The sequence below is a fragment of the Phalacrocorax aristotelis genome, chromosome 3 (genome assembly GCF_949628215.1).
Source record: "Phalacrocorax aristotelis chromosome 3, bGulAri2.1, whole genome shotgun sequence".
NCBI lineage: Eukaryota > Metazoa > Chordata > Aves > Suliformes > Phalacrocoracidae > Phalacrocorax > Phalacrocorax aristotelis.
Genome location: NC_134278.1, coordinates 101,305,165 through 101,333,063, shown reverse-complemented (window position 1 = coordinate 101,333,063; position 27,899 = coordinate 101,305,165). Strand labels below are relative to the sequence as shown.

The 27,899-nt window shown below is 41.9% G+C and overlaps 1 protein-coding gene across 2 annotated transcripts in view; it reads right to left on the bottom strand.

The window, feature by feature from the left end:
* The window catches only part of TP53BP2 (tumor protein p53 binding protein 2), a 48,799-nt gene extending 22,089 nt beyond the window's left edge, over positions 1–26,710 (bottom strand). The window contains exons 1-4 of one of the 2 annotated variants that reach the window (XM_075088782.1): positions 26,522–26,710; positions 6,393–6,540; positions 2,134–2,247; positions 291–370 (exon numbers count right to left, since the gene is read on the bottom strand). In XM_075088782.1, the coding sequence (XP_074944883.1) occupies positions 291–370; positions 2,134–2,247; positions 6,393–6,540; positions 26,522–26,548 (369 nt within the window). In that variant the 5' untranslated portion in view covers positions 26,549–26,710. Of the gene's footprint in view, positions 1–290; positions 371–2,133; positions 2,248–6,392; positions 6,541–13,247; positions 13,398–26,521 lie in introns of those variants that run through there. The other variant, XM_075088783.1, reaches the window with a different exon arrangement.
* Between the last annotated feature and the right edge of the window lie 1,189 nt (positions 26,711–27,899).

Here is a 27,899-nt window from a genome sequence, read left to right as displayed (position 1 = left end):
CTGAAGGAAAACACAGATAATTTTCAATGGGAGTAGAAAAGGGAAAGTATGCTGAATTTCTGAGTGTTCTCAGAGCAGCAAAAACAGATATGGCAGCCAATGGATCTCAGAGACATCTTAAGAACAGTAATCAAGGGTGATAATTGTTAGAGGCTTTGTGTCTGGTTTAGAGCAGTCATTAGAAACCTCTCAAAATAGTCTCTTAGTTTCCATAGTAGGACTTGCACCAGTATCTCAAAGGAAGGGAAGCCTCCATTTGCACCATACTGGCCATTTTACCAAGTACTTACTCCATTCTCTATTCTTCGATCACCAGGCACTTTCACACCATTTCTTTTTAAGGCTGGATCTTGAGACCTCTGTCCAGTCCCTACACATAAATACAGGAGATTCAAAGATGTTAAGGTATTTTAGGATTTTTCCTATCCCTTTAGACATAGCATTCAATACCAAAGGAGAGACATTACAATCATTTCGGTTTAGCATCTGAACTTCTGTTCTTCCCATGCTTTTACCACTAAGATAAACTTAACTAATGACACAAGATATTTCATGAAGAGGCTACTGTTCAATGTCAACATTTATTTTAAGGTAGAAGACTGTTTAGAAGGAGACAAAAAAAGCTAACCAACATTTGGACCTCTAGTAAGTCTGCATTGCAGATCAACAGTTACAAAAACATGTTCTTCTCTGCAAATGACACAACAATATCTGGTTAATTCACAGAGAGCCATTTGGACCACAGTGTCTTAAAACCAGCATCTAGATGTTCTGGTGTGCCTTTGTCAACTGTCTCAGAGAACATGAATAACAATAGTTAAAGGTTAGTCACCTGTCATGAAAGATGCACCATTTAATCTACAGCTGATTATTTGCACAAAGTTTAAAAGCACAAATTTTCCTCTTCCTGGCAGTCACTGTGACAGAAAAGATGCTACTTAACTAGAATCGTACTTTAATGTTTCCATCAACTTAAGTACAAATGGTGTTCAGATGCCAAATACCAAGCTCGCTCATTTCCCTGTAGGACATACATGTAAGTACAGCATAAAGCCATCTGTTAGCATCTTGCCCACTTGATACCTATTTCAAGAGCATATTCCTGCAAGACTAACTGTAGAGCTCCTAACTATTAATTTGCTCTTCCTCAAACATATTGCTTAGCAATGCTGTGGCCAATAAAATGCCAATAATTTTTATACTACAAGCACCCTGGACCTGAAAAATTACATCCTGACAACTAGACTGCACTGTGAGACCCTTAGTAGACAAAGATGGCACAGCTTTAGCTTTTCATATACTCATTCTATCATCGTTACACATTTCAAACATCAAGATATGTTAAAATGGCTAAACCTATGCTGGGTACAACGTCACTTATCGTATATGCAGCATTTCCGATACCGAGGAAGATTACCAAGGATGAAAACAGAAAAAAGGGAGGAAGAATCCAGTAGATTGATTTAAAAGGTAAAAGTCTTAAGGATTTTACTGAAGAGATTAATATGGGATGCATAGGAAAACCTTAAAAAGCAAAAAGTTGTTTTCTTTGTAGGTTTCACATTTAGATTTGCAGTGCGTAGATATCACATTCTCAGAGATTTTGACTAGGCAGTTCACTTAATTCTATTCCTGAAACTTAATAGAAATGTGTAGATTGTGGGAGAAACAAAGACCTCCATCTTTTGCCAAGTATGCTAACTTTATCACCCTGGTAAAGTATTATCCAGGTGAAACATACTAAGCCTAAATAATAAATTACATCACTGGACAACAGTTTGTTTACTAGATTTAAAAGAGAAGTCTATCACAGATCTCTAGATATTTAGCTGTGGATAATATATCCAACACAGGATGACGTCCTTGGATGATGACCAGCTCTAGAAAACCTGCAAAAGTTTCACTTTGGATTTAATGTCCCCAGATCTGGCAATGGAGGATGAATTCTTTACTAAAACAAACACGTTTTCTGTTACTAGCATTCTCTATTCATAGGAAAATAAATCAGACCAAAAAGGGCTGCAACACTGTACTTACTACCAACATGAATAAAGAACATATGCAAGCCATTTCCTTAACCTTGAGGAATGAAACGGAACTTAGACAAATGAACCAGCTGAGATTAATACCTACCTGCTTCCCGGCAGGGAGAGCGTTCATGCCGAAGAAAGAAACGAACCTCACTTCTCTGCATTCCAAAGCGCTGCAAAATATCCAGCATTCGTTCATTATCAGCTATGGGACGTTCTGAAAAGGTAAAAAGCCAGTTGACTACTACATCCCTACATAGTTTGGGCACATACCAAAACAAAGATATCTGTCCATCATCTTGCACTTGAACACCTGTTATTACTCAGGTGTAGTGTGTGCCCCTAACCCTTGCCCTCACCCAAGGCATTTCTACCTTTCCCTTAGGAAGGTGCTGTACCACTCGCTTCTGAAATTAAACCAACACCTCTGAAAAGCAGGTAGAGCCCTTTAGAAGTCCATCCCTGAAGGGAGAAGCACTAAATACACTGAAGAGGCTCCTAGGCAGTACCCAACGGGTCTGATCCTCAGCAAGCTCCTGTCACTTCAAGTATTCCCCTATAGCTCCTGTCAGCCATAAATCTGGCTCATTCTCTCAGACAGCAGATCTCATGAAGTCCAAACTGCATGCGTTTTGAAAGCCCCACTTCTGATAAACATGGAAAAACTGAACTATTTTGGATTCACAGCTCAAAGGGAAAAAAGATCAGACAGCAAAAAGTGACTCCAGTAAGAACTTGCCATTTTCTTTCAGACAGTTAAGATGAAGTTTCTTTAAAAGTTATGTGCACAAGTTCCCCTGAATTTTCTTTCTTCTGGTTCCCAAGTTTGGGATTCAGTCACATCTCTAATTTTTAAACCTTACTTGTAGACTTTTGATACTACAAAAATCCAGTGGGAGTCTACATCTGCTAACTTCATTTACCAGTACTCATCCTGTTCTTCCAAAATTTACATACTTCATAGCTGGGCATTCACAGACAGGATATAATTAGAATTACTTATTGGTCTCTAAATCTTTACACAAGGCCCTTTCCCTTATTATTCTAGACATTTTACCACACATTTTTATGCCTATTTTAAAAGTGATGGCAACTATGCAGTCAATGTCTCACAGTAGTAAACTTTACGTCATCAGGATACTGTCATAGTATCTTATGACAACATCTGAGACTCATTATCAGATTGGATCCATTTGCGCTGGGTGTCAGCCAAACAGAAGATATTGTTCCTGGCCTGAGAAATAATAGAAGCAAAGACTGAAGTGAAATACCGCCACTTTTGCACCCATTTCTTTTTCCTGACATTGCTTTTGTTGGATGTTTCCTTTCATTCTTTAAGCTGGGGGGGGGGGGGCGGGATCACAGAGTAGTTCATTCATATTCAGTGGAGAATCTTTCAAAGTCCCTATCTTAATATGGAATAATCATTTCAGGGGAAAAATAGTTGGTGTTAGGTATAAACGTTTTCAGTTTCATAAGGGGGGAGTCACTAACATGTTTTCAGCATGCGAAAAGCTCTTTTCAACATAAACGTGTTTCTTTAAATGAAAATGCTGCAGCTGTGCTCAAGCAATCTAGGAAGGAAAATTTCTGAAGTCACTGTCAGAAAAGATTAGCTTTACAGAATAAGCAAGTAGGTCACTGTTACAGAAAAAGCAGTCTCTTGGCGGTTACTTGTCTAGACAGCTAAAAAAGCTCTTCATCTGCTAAACCTTAATTCAAGGGGAAAAAAAAAGGCAAAAAACAGAAAAACAATACCACTGTCAGATTTTCATCTTAAAGAATATACAGCAGGCTTATGAGACAGATTTCTAGCAGCTGAGTGATACTTCAACTGAAACTCTGCAATCAAGGGAGATGTCCTTTGCACAAGGATTCTGTCAATACCACTCAGTGAATTAAAGGGAAGGTGAAAGAGGTTTTCAAATACCAAACAAAACTACATTTGGAAAGCTGAAGAAAGGACAACCAGACTTCATTCTTCTTATTCCCCGTCTCAAAAGAAAAAAAAAAAAAATCTTCAAACATACACACACCTTTGGACTGCTTTCCATGGTGGCCAAGGTAGTCACCTAACAGAATTCTGGCAGTAATAGGAAGATGAAGAAAGTTTGCCCTGATACTCATCAAATTTCAAGCAAAACTGGGAGGACAGGGAGAGTAGTAAACTTGCCCCCTTCAGGGAGCAGAGTGCCTCAAGCGCACTTGCAGCAATCTTCCAAAGTATGCTTAATAAGGTCTGACAATAGAAGCTAAAATTCCTGAGCAAGCGTCGGAAGAAGAGAGAGAGAAGTGATCTAAGAAGGATCTCAGTAACTGGAGTCTGATAAGTCATTTTCCAACATAAATCTTTTGTTTTCTACCCCGGAAGGTTAGCTGCTGAGTGCCATGTTTGTTTTAAAATAAAGTTTAATTTGTTCAGTGCAAAATACAAACAAAATAGAAGTCATGGTGTATCTTGGCAAAACAAGATAGTGAACTTCACTGACATCTAAAATGAGATTACGTAAAAGCCAAAAGTATCACATTCCCTCCCACCCCGAAAAATCCTAGATACACATGAAAACATATTTTGCAAATGGTTGCTACTAGATGTTATACAGATGCTTAAGAAAGGATATATATCATCCAAAACAACATGCATGTACTTGATGAAGTACTCAAGTCTCTTAATGTTAGATGATTTGAGACTATTGCATTTTTTGTTACCAAGTACAATTTGAAACTGTAGACGGTTTTAGACACACACCCCAGTGTTTGTATGTAGAAGTAATTTGTAAATATGACAGGATTAGTGAAGGGAACAGTTTGGTTCCTAAAACGATTGTTAAGGTTTTCACAGTATAAATGGATATTATGATTTTTGGTCTTATGGCAATAAATGTGCAAGTAATATTTAGGTATCTGTTCTCATGGAATGCCATCAAGACTTTGGTGTTTAGCCGGGCTCCAACCTTGGTAGTGACAGGAGAACCCCGTCCCTCACCATCACAACCTGTGCTCTTTAACAGGGCGTACTGCTAAGGCTAACTATAAATTCAGTGGTTTTACCCAAACCTTTATTTTACTCGTCTTTCACTGTAGACTTTGGTATTGTGTTGATTTAGACAGAGTTGGACAGAGATGTACAATAAAAACACTTTCTGGAAAGATCTCTTTCCATGCTAGATTGGTGATTTTATTTTATTATCATATATAATGAAAAGATGTTTTCTTTTATAAGAAGCAAAAAAATCTGTTGCACTTAAACTTAGAAATACCATAAACACTACATCTCTGTCAGAAGAGGCTACGAAAAAGAAAGAGACAACTCAGGTATCTCATGCTATGAAACAGACATCCAGCTCACCAAAGACTTCTCTGAACAGGTGTGAGCCTGAGCCAACAGCAGAGGAAGACAGGAACATATGGCCTTATCATCCAATACTTTTATAATTTTGTTCAAGCATCTTAAAAAAGTTGGATCAAATATTATTTTTCATTACTTAAAATCCTGTCTGTGATTTTTTTTTTTTTTAATGCTTCTGGATGACTACCAAGATCTAACAAGTACCATGGAGATAGGAGATAGCAGAGAATCCCTTCCCACTGAAGCCATGAAATGTTTAGCCATACGTTAGCTTTTGATTTGCTTGTTGACATGTTCTCCAGTTCCAATGGAGCACTGCAAGCTAGGGAGATTTGAACTGCCAGGGCAAAACTCAGCAAGAACACAGAAAAGAAAAAAAGAGGAAAAAAGCCACAACCAATCACATACATAAACCCCTCTTCCACAGGCTTAAAAAACAGGACAGTCCATGGTAGTTTCTACCTCTCCTCTCCCACCCACCACACACCTTCTTTAGAGCACTTCACAACAGATTCCTTCCCTCCCAGAAGTAGGAGTTGCATTACCGAACTCAATTAACATTATCAGGTGCAACAGAGTCACCATCAGAAAAAAAGGAAGTTTTCCTTTGCCACTGCAGTCGAAAATGGCTATGCAATTAAAGAGAAGATTCCATCTGTGACACAGAACTACGGGTACTTATTACTTCAAAAACCCCACACAGGCCACTGGGATCTCACTGTGGGGAGAAGGAAGAGAAAACAATTCCCCCATAACCTTCAGAGGCTTGTTTGAATCAGAGAAGGACTGCACACACATAACACCTGCACGCTTGATTCTCCTTCTGTCGCATTTAACCCATTTTTATGTGTGTGCATCCTTCAGTAGATGCACTATCATACAGCAGGTCTGGCAGAAAGACTAACAAAACAGCAAGGCAGAAACCCTCTGGGACAGGACCACATCTGTCAGGTCTCTGTGTGCTACATTATTAGAAGCGGTGAATGCCCAGAAACTCAGCGAGTTTAACCTACCTGAGCCACACCACACTTCTGCAAGGTGGCACTCATTCTCACCAGGCTCCTTGCACAGCTCCACCACATCTCTGCAGGTTGTTTCTGGGGTGACTGGCACCTCAGTGAAGTGCTGCTCATTGTTACTGAGGTACACTGTCAGAAACATCTGGAAAAGACAAAGGCAACAGCACACAGTTACTTTATAGCACAAAGCCAGACTGCACATTGGAGTCACAACCCTCTCATTTAATGCATTATTTTCAACATAATAACATCATTCATTATCATCTACTGTGCATACCAACTTTCAAAACAAAACCAAATTTCTTTTTAAGATACAAGCAAGTGAGACACTACAGAAGCAATTCTCTGCTCAACTAAATTACGTTGCTGGAGGATTGTTTGGTTTAAAATCTGGACCTACTGCTCCTTCCTTCTCTCTCAAGGTGATGTGTCAGAACTGCTCCCACCTTACCATAGGTATATACTGCACCCATTGACGCAACAGGGGAAAGAGTCATCTAGAACTCAGAAATGTTTAATAGTGAAAAACAATGGCAATTACATTGGTAAGAAAAAGACCAGAGTTTACTACATATGCACTGAAGTGCAAACATAATTTGCATTCCCATAACATCTTTAATCGGAAGATTTCTTAGAACCATAAGTCAACTTGCTGCGCCCTTAGTCTCAGTCTGAATACAAGGTCTCCCCTCAAAACGCCTTTCACAGGAAAGCAAGGATATTTTACTTTGGCTTCCTCTTCACAGCTGTAGAAGGATCCTTGATCTTTGGTTATTATTCTGTATAAACACACCACACAGCTAGGTGTTATTCTTGCTCATGTCTTTCCTGCCACAACCAGAAAAGGAGCGTTTTAAAGATTAGTTGCTTTATTTGATAGAAAATATTGATGATTACCGCCTCTGAACACCACCTTGCTGTACACTATTAATATTAAACTGCTATCAAAGTTTAGCTGCTAGCTAAAATTAATGTAGATTCTCTTCTGAGACCTACTTTCAACTTCAGTATCAACTGGCTGCTAGTTGCACAACTTCCAGCCACACAAAAGTCAGTCAAATGTCTCCAGAAAGCAATTATTCCACTAAGCATTTCAAGCAATAGAAAACTTATCAATAGGCTACATAATTCAATCTTTTCCATTCAGCTGGAAAAGCTGTTTTTGTAGGAAAAGACACAAATCCTTGCCTGTCCTCATTTATAGAGACTAAGAGGGGTATACATCCTCATGAACAACAGTTCAAAGGTCAAAAATAAGAAGTCCAAATCAACAAGGCAAGAGAGGGGTATAAATATCCTCTTAAACTAAAAAAAAACAACCAACCAAAACAAAACAACAACACAAAAAACCTTAAAAACCAGCCCCACAACCAAAAAACCCGAACATTACCAAAAGCATTATTTCTGTGATTTTCTGTGAATACTCTGGAACAAGTATTTTTGATGCTACTGCAAAGTGAAATCTAGCCCCATCATCTTCACAGTATCAGGAACCCCCTCTCGGGGATTCACCCAGAATATGACAGTGCACATGCACATTCCCAATGTCTCCAAAGCCTTTCCAGGGCTCTTTCGAGTGCCAAGATTCCCTCCATCCCTATGAAAGAAGCTGCCTTTATTATTTTAAAAACTTCTACGAAAACACTCCACACAGAGTATGCCTTGTTATACAGAGTATTTGTCCCACTTGTGACAGTATAAACACTTGCTAATAGCATTTCAGGCCCTGGCACTGCACCAGGTTTTGCACCAAAAGCATGCAGAATTTCTGATCTCTGGTTTTGCCCAGCTCCTCAAGCAATGGTTTCTGATAAATTCCTAAATAACTTCTACAAATATTCAGAGCTGAAAAAGCCTGCTGAAAGAGAGCTCAAAACTGCCTGTAATTCTTAGGATAACGTTCAGATCCCCCAACAATTTCCTTGTCACATTACAGGGGCAAAAAAAACAAACAACGACAAAAACACACCACACAAAAAAAAAAAAAAACACCACACCCAACAACAAACCACCCCAAACAAACACTTGGAACTTCTACGGACAGGATTAGGAGAGAGAATGTGGAAAATGCAAAGGTGGCAACAAAATTCCACTTACTGACCGACAAAAGCCAGTGAATCCCATGGAGGGCGGGCAGGCAGGCAGATGGAGCGGGACACCCAGTGCTTGAGGATTTTAGCTGGCTGCTGTTTACTCCACAGTTCTGCTCTTGGAGGGGAGCATCCCGCCTGCCAGCCAGGGTCACAGCTGCTCACCCACAGGCAGCAGAGAATTTGTTTTAACCCTGCTCTCTCTCTGGTATGCTTTGTGTGGGCCAGAGCTGCATGGCAAGCAGTCAGGTAGATCAGCTTACCACATACATTTATTATATAGTGAAGATGGGTGCAACCATTATGTTGTTTACAGCATAGTGCACTGAAGTAGTGACCTAAATTAAGAGACAAAGCTTTCCAAGCAGGAACTCTGATACTCAGCTTTAATCTTTTGTCGCTGCACATGCTATCTTTTAGATATAGTGTTTCTAGAAGAGGCTGACAGTAAGGGATGCAACCACATAAGAATGCCACTTAATCACAAAAACTGGGACAGAAAAGTACAAAATAAAAAAAGGCTCCCAAATAGCTCTAGAACAGAGTTATAGAGGTATGCAAAATGTATCACACATTAAATGCTGTGTAACTTTGTATTCAAAACGCCACCAAATCACACAGGCTATTATCTGTAGTAACATTAGTTAGTTTTAAAAGATGAGCTCATAGATGGAATTAAAAGAAAATTATAAAAACCATGGTACTATACACAAAGCAGAACTAATCTGACCCTAGCAGGGCTGTTCACTCTTCAGTGTGCCTGTTTATATCCAGTTGTTAATCCTTAGGATTTACCAATACAGACAACTACGCGGGAAGGATCACAGGTTGCCATTTCTATCCACAATGGGCAGGATAATTACTAATAGATTAAGCCAATAGCACTCAAACCTGGTGTGTGGGGGCCATCTCTAAGACTTAGTGGCATCTGCATTACCTCCAGCACACATCTTCTAGGAACTGGGTGGGGGGAAGGCAACCGAACTCTGCAAATTCCATAGAAGCATACCTCAAAGTCCTAAGCATCTAAAGCAACTAAAATACTACAAAGTTGACGTGACCCTCACAGTTACCTCATCCCACTTCCCTTTAGCTCCAGGGACAAAGCTGAGGTGATTCAGAAGACCTCTACGTAGTTGCGTCCCTCCTCTCCCACCCAAATGGCTGTAACATTTACCACCTTGCAGGGGAGAGGCAAGGAGCTAGTCCTGCCTGCTCCGCTGCCTGTGTATCTGCAAGGTCTCCTGGGGCAGCCTGCTCCCTGCCTGGCTGCAGAGGCTAGGGCAAGCACTGAGCAGGGAGCACCCATCACAGAGATGTCTCTCTCCCCACAGAGGGCTGGAAAATGTAAAGAAGCTGGTATGAACCAAAAGCCCGCCATGGCTTCTCGACACTTCTTGTAACCCTTGGTGACTGCTATGGCCTGCACCATCTCACATTAGGATCCCAAGAAATCATCATCCTCCTGAGAATGGCTCAAATGCAACATTTATTAATCACCCTAACAGCTAGGTTATGCTGCCGACTGATCGCTGTGCAGCAGCGAAAAACAAAGGAAACAAGAATATTCTCATTACACCTTGTTCAGAAGCTTGAATCAAGCTAGAGTGTTAAGTGGTCTTTTGCCCTTCCCTGAAACCACAGATGTTACAACTGTTATATACAGGCATCCAGGGATTAAGACAGAAGGAAAAGAAAAAACAACACACAAAAAATTAAGTTTTAAACTAGGCAAAAATGAAAGACTTGATTAAAAAAATGGAAGAAAAATCTCAGTCAGATCCTGCACTTCTTTTAAAGATAGCACCCAGGCAAATACCAGAATATCTACCGTTCCACACAGCCTTGGATCAAGGTATTTTTTTCTTTCAAACTTTTAAAGATTGAGTTTTAGGAATGCCAGTATATAGCTTCAGCACTTTTAAAACAGGAGTCAGATCCTTAATTAAATTCAAAAGATTTCCCCCTCATTGCCCACCCCAGTCCCAAGACATACTCACTATTTATAGGTACTGAAAAGCTTTAAAACGTAAAATCATTCCAGTACTGTGGCATACTGACAGGAAACCAGGGATGTGTTCTGTACCTACTGAAGCAGCTCCTTTTAAAATCCCATCACAGATTTCGGCTGACACTGCTACTGATTAGAAAAATAAAAGTTTGCAGTTATGGAGCCACCAAATGAGGCAGTTCGATCAGATGCACCAAGGGCATCAGAGGTGTGATCAAGGACACGTAAGCTAAAGCAAGGGATAGTTTTTTGCAGGGATTTACTGCTACATATGACTTAAACAACTGAACGGCAAAGTACTGCACCAAACATAAAGGAGGACTTTATGTCTCAAAAAAACCTTTATACCTAAGACAAATCTAAAAAAATCCAGAATGGTATGAATTACAACTTTGAGTCCTCTCAGCATGAAATACATAATTTTGTTCCAACCCATATTATTTATGCATCACCTCCAACTACAGCCACTAAGTCTGGACTATAACACACCCAGGAACAGGAAGAGAATGTAGCAAGAAAAGCAATCAAACAGGAGGACAGAATAGGGCACCAATTAAAGCAAGTCACACCCCACTTTATAATCCTGCAACTCTTCTCCACATCAGTCCCAAATATCCTTACATTTGCCGGCAAATCTGACCCATCTGTCGTTAGGCTCATCAACAAGATCATTTCGTACAATTGCACTGATAATAAATACGACGTAACATGTCTTAACATCTGCAAACAAGTTTTCAAATAAAAGTAAAATATTTAAGAATAGCTAGCTCTACAAAAGTGGTAAGCTACAACCACACTACATTTTGCTACCTGCTTTTAATATTAACAAAAAAAACCACAACTACACACAGCTTCCAAACCTGTTTAGAATATGAACCTGAGGAAACACATGCCTTACAATTTACACCCATCAAGATATCATTTCATATCAAAGACTTCATATCAATCTTCTCCTGAGACAGAAGACCTCAATTATTGATTAAAAGGGGGGCAGAAATAGAAATGCAATTTACTTTTCAGCTTTGATGGTATTTCTGTAAGGATCAGACTTCTCGTACTCCCTACTTATTATAAAATTGCTATCACACATCTTAGGTATTAAAAGGTTGCTAAATTGGACATTTTCTAATTAATACACTAATAATATTTAATTATTCAGGATGCAAGTATTCAGAGGAAAATTCTGTTACTGTGCATGATGCAAATTAAAATACAAGGACTTCATTAATTCCTAAAACTACATGAGTTTAAAGGATGAACATACTTTTCCCCAAAACAGTTTCTAGTAAAATATCTAAATCAGATCATAAAATTTCAACAACAGACAACAATCTTCCAGGGCAAAACTCAGTCCTTTATAAATTATTATAATCAAGTGTAGAATTTATTAAAAAAACCACCTTGGTTTTCACCATTAGCTTAATTCCTAACTTTACACAGTCTTCCTGCACAGCATGTAATATACAATACAAACTGTGGCACCTATTCACATAGTATTTTTCATCTTCAAAGCATCTTATGACCAGGAAGTCATGACACCAGCAAGCAGTCTCCTACTTTACAGGCAGGGAAACTGAAGCATACAACAAGGCAATGACAGAGACAAGAACATTATTTGGTAGCCAAATAAGCATACTGCCTCTGGAAATCATGATTCATTTCATTACCTTGCATTAGGGTTAATATCTTCATTCTGTACCACATGCCATAGTCTCTGCATTTTAGACAGAAACCTAATACCCCTGTACCACACAAGACTAGCGTTGGGGGTTTTTATATTTCCATAGCACAGCTAAGTAATGGTCTTACCTCGTGTAAGAAATTTTCCTAGCTCTTATTTTTAAGGAGGCATTAAAAGTCACTCTTAAGGTTGACAATGCCAAGCTGTGCAGTAATAGTATCTCTATTGTTATCTGAGTTATACCTGTCATATTACACTGCAAATGTTTCAACATCGGCAATATATCTTCCTGCAACATGGAGAGCATGTACACCTGATGGGCTGTATAAACAAAAGCCTCCAAAGAGGAGCTCATAGCAATCCCTTCAATGACTTTTCTACACAGTGTGGTTACACAGCAGCAATATACACCAATACAGAACATATATTTCACATGTATATGAAAACGGGTTTTTTTTAAGAAAACATTGCATGGGGTGGAAAATAATTACAACAATATAATTTACATCCTGAACAAAAATCTATTTTTGAAAGTTAATTTTAGGTAGCTGAAAAACTAGCAACAAAATTTTCAGAATGAATAAATTAACTATCAAATTTCAAGTACAGATGACAGAAACAAGAAATAACTGCTTCCACCCACAGACCTGATACCCACAGTTTTAACCACAGATGAGTCTTTCCTGATAACTATAAAATCCCTCCAAACAAAGAGTTTTAAATGGAAGTCATACATCTTACCTAGCGGGAACACTGATGCTGCACCTTCCCAGATAGCCGCAAAGAAATCAGCTGCTAAAATAGAAATTTTTGCTGACTTGATGCAACTTTCTAGACAACAGAAGACATTCTGCACAATGGCACATTTTCCTGTTCTGATAGGCAGCATTCTGAGCTGGTGCATAGTTACAGCTCTCCATTTAACGCAAAGTATATTTCAATAATAAAGTAATTCAGCAACTCTTTCGCATCGAGTTCCTCAGAACTCTAAATCAGTCCTTCAGTAGGCAGCATGCTTGCTTATTCTACCTGAAGCTTAAGGTAAGCAAAGATTGTAATAGACTTACTAGAAGACAAGCACATGGGATGATTTCTATCCCCAGATCCTTTTCATATTCAGCTGTTCAATCAAACTAGGTTCAACAGAAACACAGGGTAATGTTTAATATTTGCCTATAGCCACACCCAAACACATGGAGTTAGGTTCTTGCTGTCTCACTTGCCACACACACTACTCCGTTTATATTGTACTGGCTTTTGGCCATAAATATGAGAAAGGAAGTTATGATGCATGGTAGGTGGAGTACAGTAGGAAGCACTGTGGGATTGTTCAGATTATTCCCAGTCTATATAAAGCACAGCCCTTTTCCCTTTCAATTGTATCACAGGAGAAAACAAGACTCAGCCTTTACTCTCAAAGGCATGGTAGTTTCTGCTTGTATAGATTATTTTAAAGATAAGTTTATTATGTATTTGTATTTTATCTTTGGTAAAAATGTCAAATTTTTCCAGAAGTTAAAATGTACATCTATGTGCACTGGAAATAGCAAAGACTAAGCTTTCCCCTCCCCTTCCCTCTTATCCTTAACACAGACAGAACAGAATGAAAGCCATCTGCTTTTGGTATACACTAGTTAAACTGGGCAAACGCTATAGCACAAGCGTCACATTACGTCTCACTATAAGGCATGCATCTGAATCATCATTAGGGGAATTTGAAGAGCTGCAAGGAAAACAGTCTGAGTTCTGGCCAAGCATTGTTACCATCTGAAATTAATCGATATCAGTTCGCAGCCCTCCTACTTCATGGACTGCGACCTCAAAGACAGAACACAGTGCTTCAGTTCAGGCTTATAAATGAGGAAGATGCAATTACAATCTTCCTGCCAAACCGTATAGAAAATAGTCATCTTAGTTTAGCCATTTTATGCCTAAATCTTAGTTTAGGCATAGCTCAGGACCGCTAAATAGAGGATTCCTAACCTACATCCCCCCCTCTTTCAGTAGGGCATTGAGCACAAGGTCATTAAGAAGAGATGTTTCCAAATAAAGACTCTTACTTTGAACCCAAGTTACATTTTCCGACCTGATGTTTTTCTTCAGTCATTCTCATACACAAGAAGAGACCAAAAGCCCTCTTACAAGCCAGACATCAGAAAGGTCTATGCAAACAAAGCTCACTATTTTGGATGAAAACTAAGCACAGGAGCAACACACTCCATGCTCCTTGGTTGAGCTACCACCTATCAATGAAGGCAAGAACATCTCAAATCAAGGGCAGCTTTTAAAGCCACTTATGCTTTTGCACTGTGGGTATCTATTGCAATATCAGCATTAAGCAGAAGAAAATGTCCTAAAAGATACATGCCAGTTTGTTTTTTAAGATACATAAACTAAACTGGTTTCAGTAACATATGTAGGAAACCACAGCCTTTTACTGAGCACCCACATTTGCCAACACGTCATGTACAGCTCATTCTGCTCAGACCTGAATCCATACTTGGATTTGCACCAATTTAGTTAAACAACTGCAGGAATTCAGGGTAAACAAACCCTGAATACATTCTTCATATTGTACCACACGGCAGCATGTTCACAGATCTCTCCTCATTACCATCTGTGAAGTTCCTTTCCTCTACACATCCCTTCCACTCCCAAGTACTCTTCCCCTTTCTCCCCAAATTCTTCCTCGTGGCTCCTTAGAGCCATCACTTCTGTACTGTTGAGGACGCTCCACCAAAACCCGCTGCAAGTTGACTGGCAGAAAGGCAAGCCTACACACAGTGTTTGGACTTGTACTGTTGGTGTCCTACTTGAAGCTTGCTCCTCCTCCTCTTAGAGTCAGCAAAGGAGAACTGGGTCTCTGGAGGCTTGCCCCTTCAGGCAAACTCTGCCTCACCTCTGCATTCAGCACTGAGTTATAAACACTTGGTACACGAGAAGAAAGTAATTAATATTATTTTCAGGCAGGTAAAAAAAATGATACCACATAATTCTTAAATATGTACTATGCTCTGGAAAAGGTTAACAGTCCAACTCATACAACATAACCACAGGGGTTTACAGTTGCTCCTCCTCCGATTCTTCAACATCGCAATACATATTGCGCCTAACAAGAGCCTAAAGCCAAGGCAACATCCAAGCATAATGAGCAAGGTTATGAACTCAAGCTTAAGCCTGAATCATCTCATCTCAATTTTCTGTACTTGCGTCAAACCAAGAGGCAGTCTTTGGGGAAAAAAAAAAAATTCCCCCAAAACCCAAAACCAATCCACACCAAAACCTTAAAAAAGGGAAAATAAAAAAGAAACTAAGCTCCTCTTGCTGCTCTAGAGTTTTGCACACACCCCTGCACTGGGAATAAGTGTTACTATTCCCTTAGCCTCCTAGACGGCTAAAGGCCAACAAAAGCCACGCTAAGTGCTGCCTGTTGGGATGCTTGAGAATTATACCTCTCAAAATAGTCCTTTAAGATGCACGTATATTGTTACAAGAAGAAAGCCTAGTATTTTTCCTGGCAATCAAAAAAGGTTTTGTATAAGCCAGGACCCTTCACAAAGAAAAGCAAAGTTATGCCTGCGTCAGGGATAAAAGCATATTTAACACAACCTACATCTAAACAAAACAGGCTATCACAGTAGACTGGTACCTATGCCACCCACACCACACCACTGGCTGAGACACCAACTCTTTACTAGGTTTAAAAATGCTCATTTTCTGCTTTTCCAGTCAATATACAATAATTTTACCAATAAGATGATGATCAACATTCACACCAGGAAGCACTCAACCTCAGCCCACCAGAACACGCAAGTCAAATCCACATTTATCATGCAACAAGTGCCTGACCCACACAACAAGTAAATTCATTACCTTCTATTTACTGGCAACAGGGGGCTGTGCTCCTGGGACCACTCACGAGGGATGCAGAGTATTGAGTAGAAAGGAGGATTTCTTTTTTTTTTTTTTGAGACAATGTCTATCTCAAACAGTTTAAAAAAAAAAAAAAAACAAAGCAAGAGAGCAGAAGCTCTGTGATTTAATAGTAACACAAAACAACTCATGTAGCAAGTCAGAAAAAAAGAAGTATAGAACACTGCTTTGCTCCAATCCCAGCAACTTCATAGAGCTCAGTGCCAAATGCTTTTGAAAACACTACTCCTTACATCATGTTAGTCACTCCTCTGGGAAAACAGCTGCCAAAATCTGTGTCCTACCTCCACGAAACAGGTCTATGACAAACCAAAACACTCATGACATGCACAGGTAAGGCAGAGGGCACACCATTTCTGGCACCTGAAACAATGACACATGTTTAACCACATGGGTAATTCCAGTGTGGGTAAAGTCATAGGACAGACTGTTTGGGCTGTTCTGTGATAAAAGTTGACCAGTCTGTCCTAAAATGCATTACTACAATGTGAAATTCCGGGGCATTTTAGCACACTGCAGGTTGACATCTCCTTTATGCTGCGACCCCAGAACATGCTGTTCAGCCATTTAGCACATCACTTCAGGACAAACAAAAAAGAAACAAACCCAAAACAGGGATTTCAGACCACAAAGTGCAACAGTCTGCTTGCTTTACTGCTTTCAAGGTCAGCTCCAGCTTCCTATGTACTTGCCTTCAGGAAGCAGAGGCTTCCTGCTATGTGAGCTTCTCAGTCTCACCAGGATAAATATATGTTTGTATTAGTCCAACTTAATCCCCACAGTGAATGAGAATACCCAAGGATGGTGGAGAAATTCCCCTCTTATCACCTCTCAAAACAACATGGAGGTTAAGGAAAGCATAAGGTATCACCTGACTGCTACAGCTTAGCTGACCTAAATGGTGAGCTGACAGAAGCAAGCCATGCTCATCTCAAATCCCCCCCACCATGTCTGATTGTGCAGCCACATGGCAAATCACTTCCACCACAAAAGCCTTTTTGTTGCTTTTTGCCTTTAGTGTAGGTAGCACTTCCTCCTAACCGTCACCCAACTCCTTACTAAATTCAAGCTACAAAAGACACGTGGCTTTGGGTGGGGATGGAAACCAAAGGAACAAGACCATCCATTTGAGCAGCATCCTACTATTAAATTAATTAGGTGTAATGTCACTCCATACCTTTTCAGAAGGGTAGCCCTTTCCAACTCACCACCAGTTCTGGGTGGGAACGCACCCTTGTTGCAATGGAAGTGTACCTTGAAGAAAGATCTTCACTTGTCAAACCCTGATGACTGCCAGTGCACTGAGAGTAAGCAGCCCACGGATGGCAACCCAGGCAACCAATACAGACACCAACAATTCCAAAAACAACCAGCATGAAACGCCTATGCTTGATGATCATATCTATCTGACAACAACAGCTAAAGTTGTTATTCAAAGCCATAAAGAAGAGGGGTTTTGTCCTACCACTTCTGGGCTGCAAACACGCAGAAAGCCATTAGTAACTGCACAGATACTGAAGAATATTACACTACAGCTGCACGGCATTCAACTGGCACAGAAGATACATTGAGCTTTTGCAACAAAACAGATGGACCTTTTTTGTTATTTTGCAAGTTAAAAGGGACCAGTGAGGCTATTCCAACACTGGAAATGATGGATGGTCAGATGGTCTTAATCAACCACACTATAATGGGATGTGTACAACTTACACACCTACAGCAGAACTGGGAAGGAGAAATCTTCCCTCATCAGTCAGCCTGTTAGCTGACCAAGCACCCCACTCGATCTAACCTTTGCTCCTGTAGCGCGGAACTCTACATGCTTTAACTTTCATCAGGAAACATTCAGCTACTATAACAGAAGCTGCAGAAGGGTGGCAGATTGTACAGTTGATCACTGTCTGACAGGTTTTATTTAAGTGCTGCGCGCTCACCAGAGCTCAATACCAGGCTCTACGCAGACACGCCAGCTGAGAAGTGAAGGGAGAGCAGATCATCAGAGCAAGGCAGTAGGCTTGCTGGGTGGCTCTGCATGCTGTCACCTGCAAAGTCACGACAGTGGTCTTCGCAGATGGCCTTGTGTGAAATGGCAGTCACTGAAGTGATATCACAGATATTTAAATGAATTAGAGTAGAGTTTAAACAAATCAATATTTATATTATGCTGGGCTCCTCAACAGACTTCTTTTGCCCCAAGAATTCCAGAAATTGTCCCTCTCAGCCTGTTGCTATTTGGCCACTCATTCTGCTTCCCTGGAGGTAGAAAACTTTTTCTCTAACCCAAGCCCACGAACTGCTATTTGCAAGAGATGCACTCTAAATAACAATGTTTTTGTGCAACACTGGAAAACCACGCAGGCCTTGTGGGCAAGACCTAGATACAATAGCATGGGAGTAATGATGCAGAGACAAGAAGCATGTAGTGCTGTTTCCATAGCTTCCCCACGTAAACCCTTGCTTGTAGTAAAATGTGTTCTCAAACTGCTGGAAGGCACAGCATGGCTATCACTGATAAAGTGGCCATGGGGGGCACAGTAAGTAGGCTTTTCAGAAACATGGCTCATACATGACCCATGCCAGAGTCACTTTGTCATTTCTGGTATTTCACAAAAGAGCTTCACAGCATTCTGGGGTATTTTGCCTGGCCCCTACGCACCCTACCTTTTACGACTCAGCAACATCTCCCTCCCTCTTTTGCAGCCAGAAATCAATCACACTCCCTGCCGTGTCAGCTTTTCCTGAACACCTCATTATGCTGAGACACACACACAGTCTTACTACAGTTGAGATCAGAGAACCTCAAAGAAGTTCTGGGAATCCCATCCTTTAGAGGGTCTTCCCAGCCCCAGGATGCCCAAAGATGGCAGGAACTGGTTTCATTTTCCTGGAGGAGCCGGGGCAGGAGCAATCAATCACTGCTCTGCATAGCCCAAACACTGACCTGGGTGAGGTTCTGCATTCAGGGCAGCATATACTTATGCAGGACAGAGACCAGGGTGAAAAAAGGTGCTTGAATACACTTAAAAAAAAAAAAGCACCAAAAAAAGAGCACACCAGAAAAGCCACCTCTCTCAAGTAGCAAGGAAATTACCAGCACATTATAACTGCGCACAGGTATGACTGGAACAGCTGAGTAAGAGCTGCAGCTATGGGGGTAAGAGCCTTCCTGTACATTTCTGTGTGATTTGCTAGCCTAGCCAATTTACACAACTTGAACTTTGTCCAGCAAAACTAAGGACCAGGGGGGTGAGATTCCTGTGTGTCTTGCTGAAGAGGCTTGTGGCTACTGAAACCAAAGAAGGGGACAGTCACCTTGCAGAAGGGCAAGCCTCCACACCCTGAGAACACAAGAGGGATATTCTACACCAGTGCTTATATATAGTCTTCCAGTTCCTTATTCGCACACTGCAAGGCTGCAACCTGTTCACAGACCGGCAGGCTGCTGCTCCACTGAAGTACCAGAGCACATGGGTGGTTTGGTGCAGCATAGAGCTCCAATGCGATAACAATGACAGCATTAAAAAAAAGAACCCACTGAAGAAGCTCTAAGAAAATATGGAATTTTTTTCCCTCTTTTAAATGACAGAAGGAAACTGAAGGTAAGAAAAATATGGGATTCCAAAGATTCTTCCTTAGCTTTAAATTGAAAGAAGCAATCGGATTTAACACTCTATAGCAATAGGGGAAAACTAGTAATCTAAGCTTAGATCTAAATTACTCCTTAAGCAGTTAAGCTTCACAAAAGTATCAAAAGACAAGGAAAATCTAACCTATTTGACAAAAGAAAAAACACACAAAACCCACATGCTGCTTCCTATATCCAAGATATGCCTTAAAAAGTGAAAAGGGAATATTCACTTCACACATGTAAAGGATTTATCAACCAGCACCTCTTTTGGGGACTGTTCTCAAGCATGTAACAGTATGAACTACCATTAATGGTCTCTCCCCCTTCATGATTAACCCTACAGAAGTAGGAGTGCAGGCAGTGTAATTACTTTAAGCAAGATCACTTACTTTGGATATGACAGACTTGTATTCCAGCTGCACCACAGTGTACCAGTTGGTTTGACTCTATGGGAATCCTGGTCTCCCAGATCCCAGGCTGAACTCACTGCATGACCTTTAACAACTGGCTTAACCTCCCTGCAGCTTCCACCTTCTTTATTAAATGCTCTGATCCATAGCAGTCAGTATTTTACAGACCAGATGTTTGCTACTGAACAACTCAAAATTATAACGCCAGAAGATTTCAAGTCAGCAATTGAAAGTGTCCACGTTTCTACTTGAGTTTGGGTACTACACCTATGACCCAGGTACACTGCAGGTAAAGGTCTTCCAGAACCAACTTCATCATCAAGACAACCATGCAAAACAAGGGATAACTGCAGTACACATTTGATTTTAAAATGCATATGCTTTACTTTCCAAAAGGATTAAATAAAGGTGTAAAAGTAGGATAAAAAAATATCCAGAAAAAGGCAAGATGTGTTCCCCTAATTCTCATTTTTGAAAGAGATGCCAAAAAAGCTAACGCACTGCACACAGCCATCTATCAAAAGATCATATCGTATTAAGACCTGGAAGCATCACTGTAGCGTCAAAGTAATTGGTACAGAAATGATGTTACCATCTCAGTAATAAAATTCTTGTTGTTAACACCACAGCAACAAAAAAACAAAGGGCTCATCCTTTATAAACAACTAGGTGCAGCATCCGTGTAATGCCATCGCTATGGTGAAACAACTGGTGAGGACACACGCATGACTAACTCCAAACACCAGCAGCAAGATCCAGAATATTAATGATTAACAAAAAGCAAATAGTAAAAGCAAGTGGAAGACTGGTTTCTGCCTTTTAACACGTTCAGTATCATGACAGTGTCACAACTGCTATTCTTTCCCTGATTCACTTACAGTTCCCTCTCCCTAAAATATTTACCCTAAACTACAGCAATAGTTGTGGAACGCTACTTTTCTGTTCCACAGAAAAGGCCTGAAACCTCTAGAACAGTTAAGCAACAGTGACTAAGGTAATTAAGTATACTCCACATAATGTCCAGGATTTCTAGTGACCTTTATACACAATATCATCTGAGTGTTTGAGAACTGAGGATCAAAAAGACTTTGTCTGACTCACAAGTGACTAAGCTGAGAGAAACCAGGCCTAAAGATAATAAAACTGAGAGCAAAGAGAAGAGTTTTATCTGCTCTTTACCTTTTGAATAGGAGCACCTTCCAGTTTCCAGAGCATTAAGTAAGTTTTCACACCTCACAGGAAGTCAAAAGCCACAGATTAAAAGGATTTGGGGGTTCCTTTGTTATCAGTGCACCCACACAGAAGGGAGCAAGAAGTCCTCCTCCAGCTGTGCCACCAAGCCATGGGAGGTAACTTGAGTCAGTCTCCTTGGAGTTATCCAGCTCCCTCTTCAGAGAGGCTGTACAGCAGCAAGGCACAACTCTGCCCATAATTAAACAAGCTCAATAACAGACACAGTGGGAAAGAAAGGAGAGTCCCCGAGGCAGACTGTTAACAAGGACAGCGGCTAGACAAACAGAGTATTTTTAAGACAGTTTCTTAATCAATAATTTGAAAGGAATGCTAGGCACATTGCCATTGCCTTTCTGCTAGTTTATTCTACTGAAATAACCTTTACACCTGTCTCTTTTGAAGTCCAAATGACTTGCATGTAAATTAATCTCACAAAGCAGGCCTGCTCATTAATAAAGCAGAGATCCCATCTGGCAACACCACGGGGAAAAAAAAAAAAAAAAAAAAGAAGAGAGAAATCCAGTGAATTATCCACCCATCCCAAACTTCATCACTGCATACTGGCCCTTGAAACAGTAATTGCAAGAGCCCCACGAGGCACTCACACGCTGAACTGTTGAACAGATCAGAAGCAGCATAATTAGCTATTCCTATGGCCTCTACAGCTTGACCTGGTATGAATTTGTAATATTGCCCTTCCCCCATTTCTGATAAAAGCCACACAAAGAAACAGAGATACTTAACATACTGCAGCATAATATAACACAAATTGCAGATGGAAGGCTAAGGTATCCCAAAAGTAATTTGAGAAATTAAATGCGTTTAAAACTATTCCTGGAACAATTATTCACAGGACAGAAAAAAAGAAAAAAGATCTTGTTATAACAACATGAAAAGGGGGCAGGGGGAAGTACTCTGGGAACCTCAAAGCAATATTTCTTACTGTCATAATGACAGGTCACAGTTTATAAGAGAAGTGTAAGAGGTAGGAAAAGTTTAGAGGTAAGAAAGCTCAGCAAAATAATCACCTAAGTTTTATTCAGCAGTCTAGACAAAATACTTTAATCACTGAATACCACATTAAATGTCTGAATACAATCACAATATTAAAACTTTTAAATGACTAACATTAAATGGAAATTCAGTTAAAAGAACACATAACTCATACTCAATACTTAAGTCAGATGAAGATACGAGGCATATGGTCGGAAGAGCTCACAGTCTGAAGTCCCATTCACACACTGAAATCCACACAGGCAGACAAAAAAAACCTAAAACTGTTAATGACTGATAAACCAGATAAGAGCTTAAATAATTAAAAGACTATAGGCAATGGGGCTGAGATCCTGCAGATCACTTACTGGTATTATAACAAGTTGTTAAACTCTTTGGGAGGAGGGGGGGGGGGGTGTCAGTTTGTTTATAAACTTACAGCTGCTCTTACAAAGCACAAGAGATTAATTTTTGTTAAAATTTCTTTAACTAAGCAGCAAGAGAAGTGTTTCCCAAGAAAACTGCCCAAGATAGGCTGCTACTACTACACTCTCTCAGTAATTCAGAATTCATATGGCAATTCCAATTAACTGCCTAATGGAGCAAGCAAACCAGCTTTAATTGTAGGATGTTTTTAAAGGTTAAAAATACATTTAAAAAAAATACACACATCCACAAAGTAGTGAGTAGTCTGCAATGAAAAATATGTACTTTAAGTCTAGTGCACACAGCTTAGAGAAGACCACTTGGAACAAGGCATTCAACAGGCTGTAGAAGGAAAGCACAACTCCTTGTGGTATCAAAGTTGCAGCATTAAAGTATAGTTTAATTTGATTAGGAAAGAACACATGGTTATCGGGGAAACTTCCACTTCAGAAATTTAAGTAATTTCTGATGATGGAAGGAATTTAAGCACTCTCCAGTTTGCCAAGTTAGTCCCTAACCCTAACAATGTCTCTGCATGTCTGGATCCATCCTGATTTCAAGGAGGATCCCAGTAACTACTGTATGTAAAACAAATTGTAAAATGGGCCCTTATTTAAATCAACAAGGGGGTTTGATCCAAAAACTTCACTGGGCATTAAAGAATAGCTCAGTTTGCGTTACCTCCTACTACCTTTGAAAAGCCATTTATCAGTATGCATAATGATGCAAATTATTTTTCAATATATGTTCATCTTTAGGGTAATAATGTAAAATAAGGGAGACAGAGCAATTATGCTGCAGAAAAATATGCTATTTTTGAAAGTGTTTCCAGCTCCTTTTCACTACTTAACAGTACCAGTCACACTCCCACAAGCCTTCGCAGATGAAAGGTGAGACAACTTCACACAGCTTGCCAATGTTAACCCTGTTATTACCTTCATCAGTACAGCTACACACAAATTACTTGGTATTACACCCTTATGCACACTTTTAATCACATTGTCCTGACATATGGTTACAGCAGCAGTTTAACTCCTATCTGTCATCACCGCAAGAAAAACATTCCCATTTCAGGGTAGTGTCCCAAGAACACGAGTAGTTATGCTGCTACAGCAGTTTCCAGGCCTTTCACTGGCAGCTACTTAGAGGTGAATTCCTGGCTGGGCTCATGCTTGCTGTATTCCCCACTTGGGGTCAGAGCCCTCCTCCCATGTTGTTTAATCCCTTGCCCACTTTACCTTGTGGAGCAGGGGAGAGATGGACCTGGAGCAGAGACTTAAAATCTTATATAAACCATTTTATTTGGAGCGTGGGAAAGAGGGACACTGTAAAAATCATAAGCAAGAAACAACATTCTGCAGGTGGTTTAGGGCCAGCCTACCACTCAAACAAGGCAGATAAAGATACTCAAGACCATGAACACCTCACTAGTGCATATATAAAAGGGCACTCAGATGTGCTGCCCCCTTCTCTTCCCACCCCAAACTCTTTCAATCTCTGTATAAAGAGAAAAGAGAATTAGTTCGGGGGGTGAGGGGGGAATGCACCTAAAAAAAAAAAAAAACGACAAGCAAATCTATAGAAATATTTACAAAAAAAGACAAATAGTAAGAATTACTTTCGGCACTGCATTTTCCCCACTTTCAGATTCACATATTTACTATAAAATGTTTTCAAAGTGGCAAGTGCCTGTTTATTTGCCCTACAGCCAATAGACCACAGCACTTTTAACAACCTTCTACACAGTTTTATATAACTGCTGGACATCTTACCCCTCTGAAGATTATACTGAAATTCAGTATCTGTTTAGTTTGGGTTTATTTATTTTTTAAAGGTTAAAGTTCTAATACTCATAATACCTATATTTTTAATTCCTTTAGCCACATTCAACCCTCACAAATCTTTCATTATCCACAGTAAACACAATGTGAAAAGGCTGGATCCATCCCTTTATTTATGGGTTAAAAACCAGAATCACTAATGAGTTGAGTCATCAGCCAAAGAAAAGTCTGAGCCACGAGGGCGATGCATACTCCGGAACTTGTCACCTGCAAACACTGATGGGGTAAGTCTGCTCCTGTTTGTTTTCTCCTTTATTTGAACTCAGTGATAAGGAACTGGCCAACAACAGCGTATCTCAGAGATTTTGCTGTTACATGAGGGTGATTACCTAGGCTCGGTTTTGACACGGGTTGATTTCACACCTTATTATATTTACTGCATGTTTTTCTTAGTTTTTCATAGGTAGGTAACACCACTGTTGCACAACACAATGGCTATTTCATCTCCAGCTGGGTTCACATTCTATCTGTTCCTCTCTCATTAGTTACGACAATAGTCACCCAGCCTTCTCTAGTGTTCTGTGGGATCAAATCATCACTCATTATTTCCTCCTAATTGCAGAGGAAGAGCCTCACATGGACAGCAAAACAAGCATCCCTGAAACACCCATTCCCTTCCAGCAGAGATTCCCAGTTTCACCTCCCAGTACAATTCCCTCCCTGCTTGCTTCAGCCAGCTTCTGGAAGAGTTACACTGGAAATAATCTTTTAATAGAAGAGTGCTGTTGAAAGGGTACAAAGATATGTGTGCAAAGCTACTCGGTATCGAGCGTGGTAAGGCCCGCCATATCGCCCAGGCGAGGATGGCAGAGAGAACACTTTAAAGCACCCTCGACTCGGACTAAGCAGGCATTAAGCTTGCTGGGATTTTCTGTACATATTCCAGTCTCTCAGAACAACGGATTATGGATTCCATGGGGCATCCCTGCTGGCAAAACCAGGTATTCAGAGCCAAGCATACTTGTTAAGGAAACTAAGTATTTTATGTCATCACCTTCACGTATTTTGTGCTGAAATCTCTGCAAAGCTGCTGTGCTACCCTTTCATCCAACTTCAGATGACAAAACCGGTGCCGTTTTAAAATTCATGTTAAAACTCCCGATAGGAGTTGGTGCCTCCCCGTCCCTTTGGAAAGTGTTAGAAGAGAAACACCTCCCCGAGCAAGGCATGTTTAACATTAATACAGCCGTGAACAACTCCTGAAACTCTGGGAATACCTAATCCCGAGAGCTCCTAATCCTTCTGAACCGTAAACAACATGGACACCATCTTCCTCTTGGATTCCGGGCACTCGAAAACAAAACCACCACCCCCTAGAAGCAGCAGATGCGGCTTGTTTCAAGCCAACTTTAAGAACTTCATACCATTTTTTTTTTTTCTTAAATAAAGCAGGGTTCAGAGGAGGTGCCTGTTTGCCCGGCGGGGAGCGGAGGGATCAGCCCCAGCGGGGCAGTCTTTTATCCCCCCCAGGAGTGGGGCGAGGGGGAAGGTCCCGGGCGCCGTGGACCCCGCGCCGCCGTCCCCCTCCCTCCCCTGCAACCTGTGCTGCTGGGGCCCCACGGCCCCCCCTTTCCCCCCGTGCTGGCTCTGCTCCAGCGGGCCCGTCTAACAAGTTGATCCCGGCGTGAAAGACGAAGAAAAGGAAAAGCTAAGGGCGGGGGGTGGGGTGGGCGGGTTTGGGGGGGGGGGGGGAGGGGAAGCCCCTGCGCTGCAGCACCGCGGAGGGAAGGAGGGTCGCCCCCCTCCACGTCCGCAGGATCCATTTTCCCTTCCCGCTGCCCCACTCCAACTTTCCGCGCCCCGGGGGCGGCTCCCGGGCGCCACCCGCCGCGCTGCTCTGCTCCGCGCCCCCGCGGCCCTGCCCGCCCGGGACTTACCGGCATCATCTTGGAGCCGAACCGCATGGGGGCGGCCGGTACCGGCCCCGCCGCTCGGAGCGGGAGACCGGCGGCCCGAGGAGACCTGTTGCAGGAAGAGCCCGGCCCCGCCGCCCGCCCTCCGCTTTGTTCCCACCGGGCGCCGCGCTACCGTCGCCCCCGGCTTCGCTCCGAAACTAACCCCGGCCCGGTGAGGAGGAGCCGCCGCGCCGCGCCCCGCCTGCCGCCCACCCCCGGGAGGGGCCAGCGCGGCTCCCGCCGGGGACACGGGCCGCCTCCCACCGCCCCCCGGTGGGGTCCCGGCCCTGGCCGCGTGGGGGATCGGCCTTAGGCAGCCACCTTGGGATTGGGCTGTCCGGAACAAAAAAAAAAACCCCAACACCACAAATCTTTTTACACCCATTTAAGGGGAGGGAAGTTTTCCCTTCCCTGGAGCGGAACGCGGGATGCCCATTTCGAAGCCAGGCACTTTGCTAGCAGCACTTCAAAAGCTCAAGGAAGGCTTGGAAGGAAAGCATGCTAAATCGGCACCGTTACAGGGCTCTCTCTGCAGGAAAACCAGCTCCATCTGCTTTTCGTATTCGTATTAAAATCTTCCTAGTAATTAAAAAGGATAAAAGGAAAGAGGATTAGAAGTTCCCAGATGAAGGGAGAACGCAACTCAGACCTAATTTGTATAAAAACATCTATTTTTCTTTACTAAGAAACTTTAACAGCGCTGATAAAAACCCAGGGAACTCCTATGCAATCATCAAGTACTGTTTAATACGGTACTGCTGCAGCTGGGGGGGCGGGGACACGCTAAAAAAAAAAATCGAAAAGCTATTTTTGTAGTTGTCTAATTACAGTAAAGGAGAACAAAAGACACTCGTTTTGCTACGGCGCTTTGAAACACAGCAATATTTAAAACGCGTCCCAGAAGTGCCTCGCGTCTGTTCTAAACCTGCTGCACGAAGGCTCACACCTCCGGGAGCGCTTCGGTTTCGGCAGAACAACCCTGCAGGGGCGACGGGCACCGGGACGGGGAGCCCGGCCCGGCCCGGCCCGGCCTGTCCCCCGCGGCCGGGACCCGCTTTCTCTTCCCGCCCCCCAATAGTTTTTCCTCCGAGTCCCGCCACCGCCCTCCCACGCCGCCGGGGGCCGCTCCCGCCTCCCTCCCCGCCGTCCTCGACACCCCCCCCCCCCCGCTCCCGCCCCGCCGCCAAGGCCAGCCAATGAGAAGTCGCCGCCGGCGGCATGACATCACCTCCCCCGATGCCTATTGGGCGTTTGGCGAAAACAGCGCGCCGTCTCCCAGGCAACGTCGTGGCGTCACGGCCCCGTCCCGTAACTCTTGCCGCCCCGGCAGCCCTGCGGGCAGCGGCTCTCCCGGGAAAAA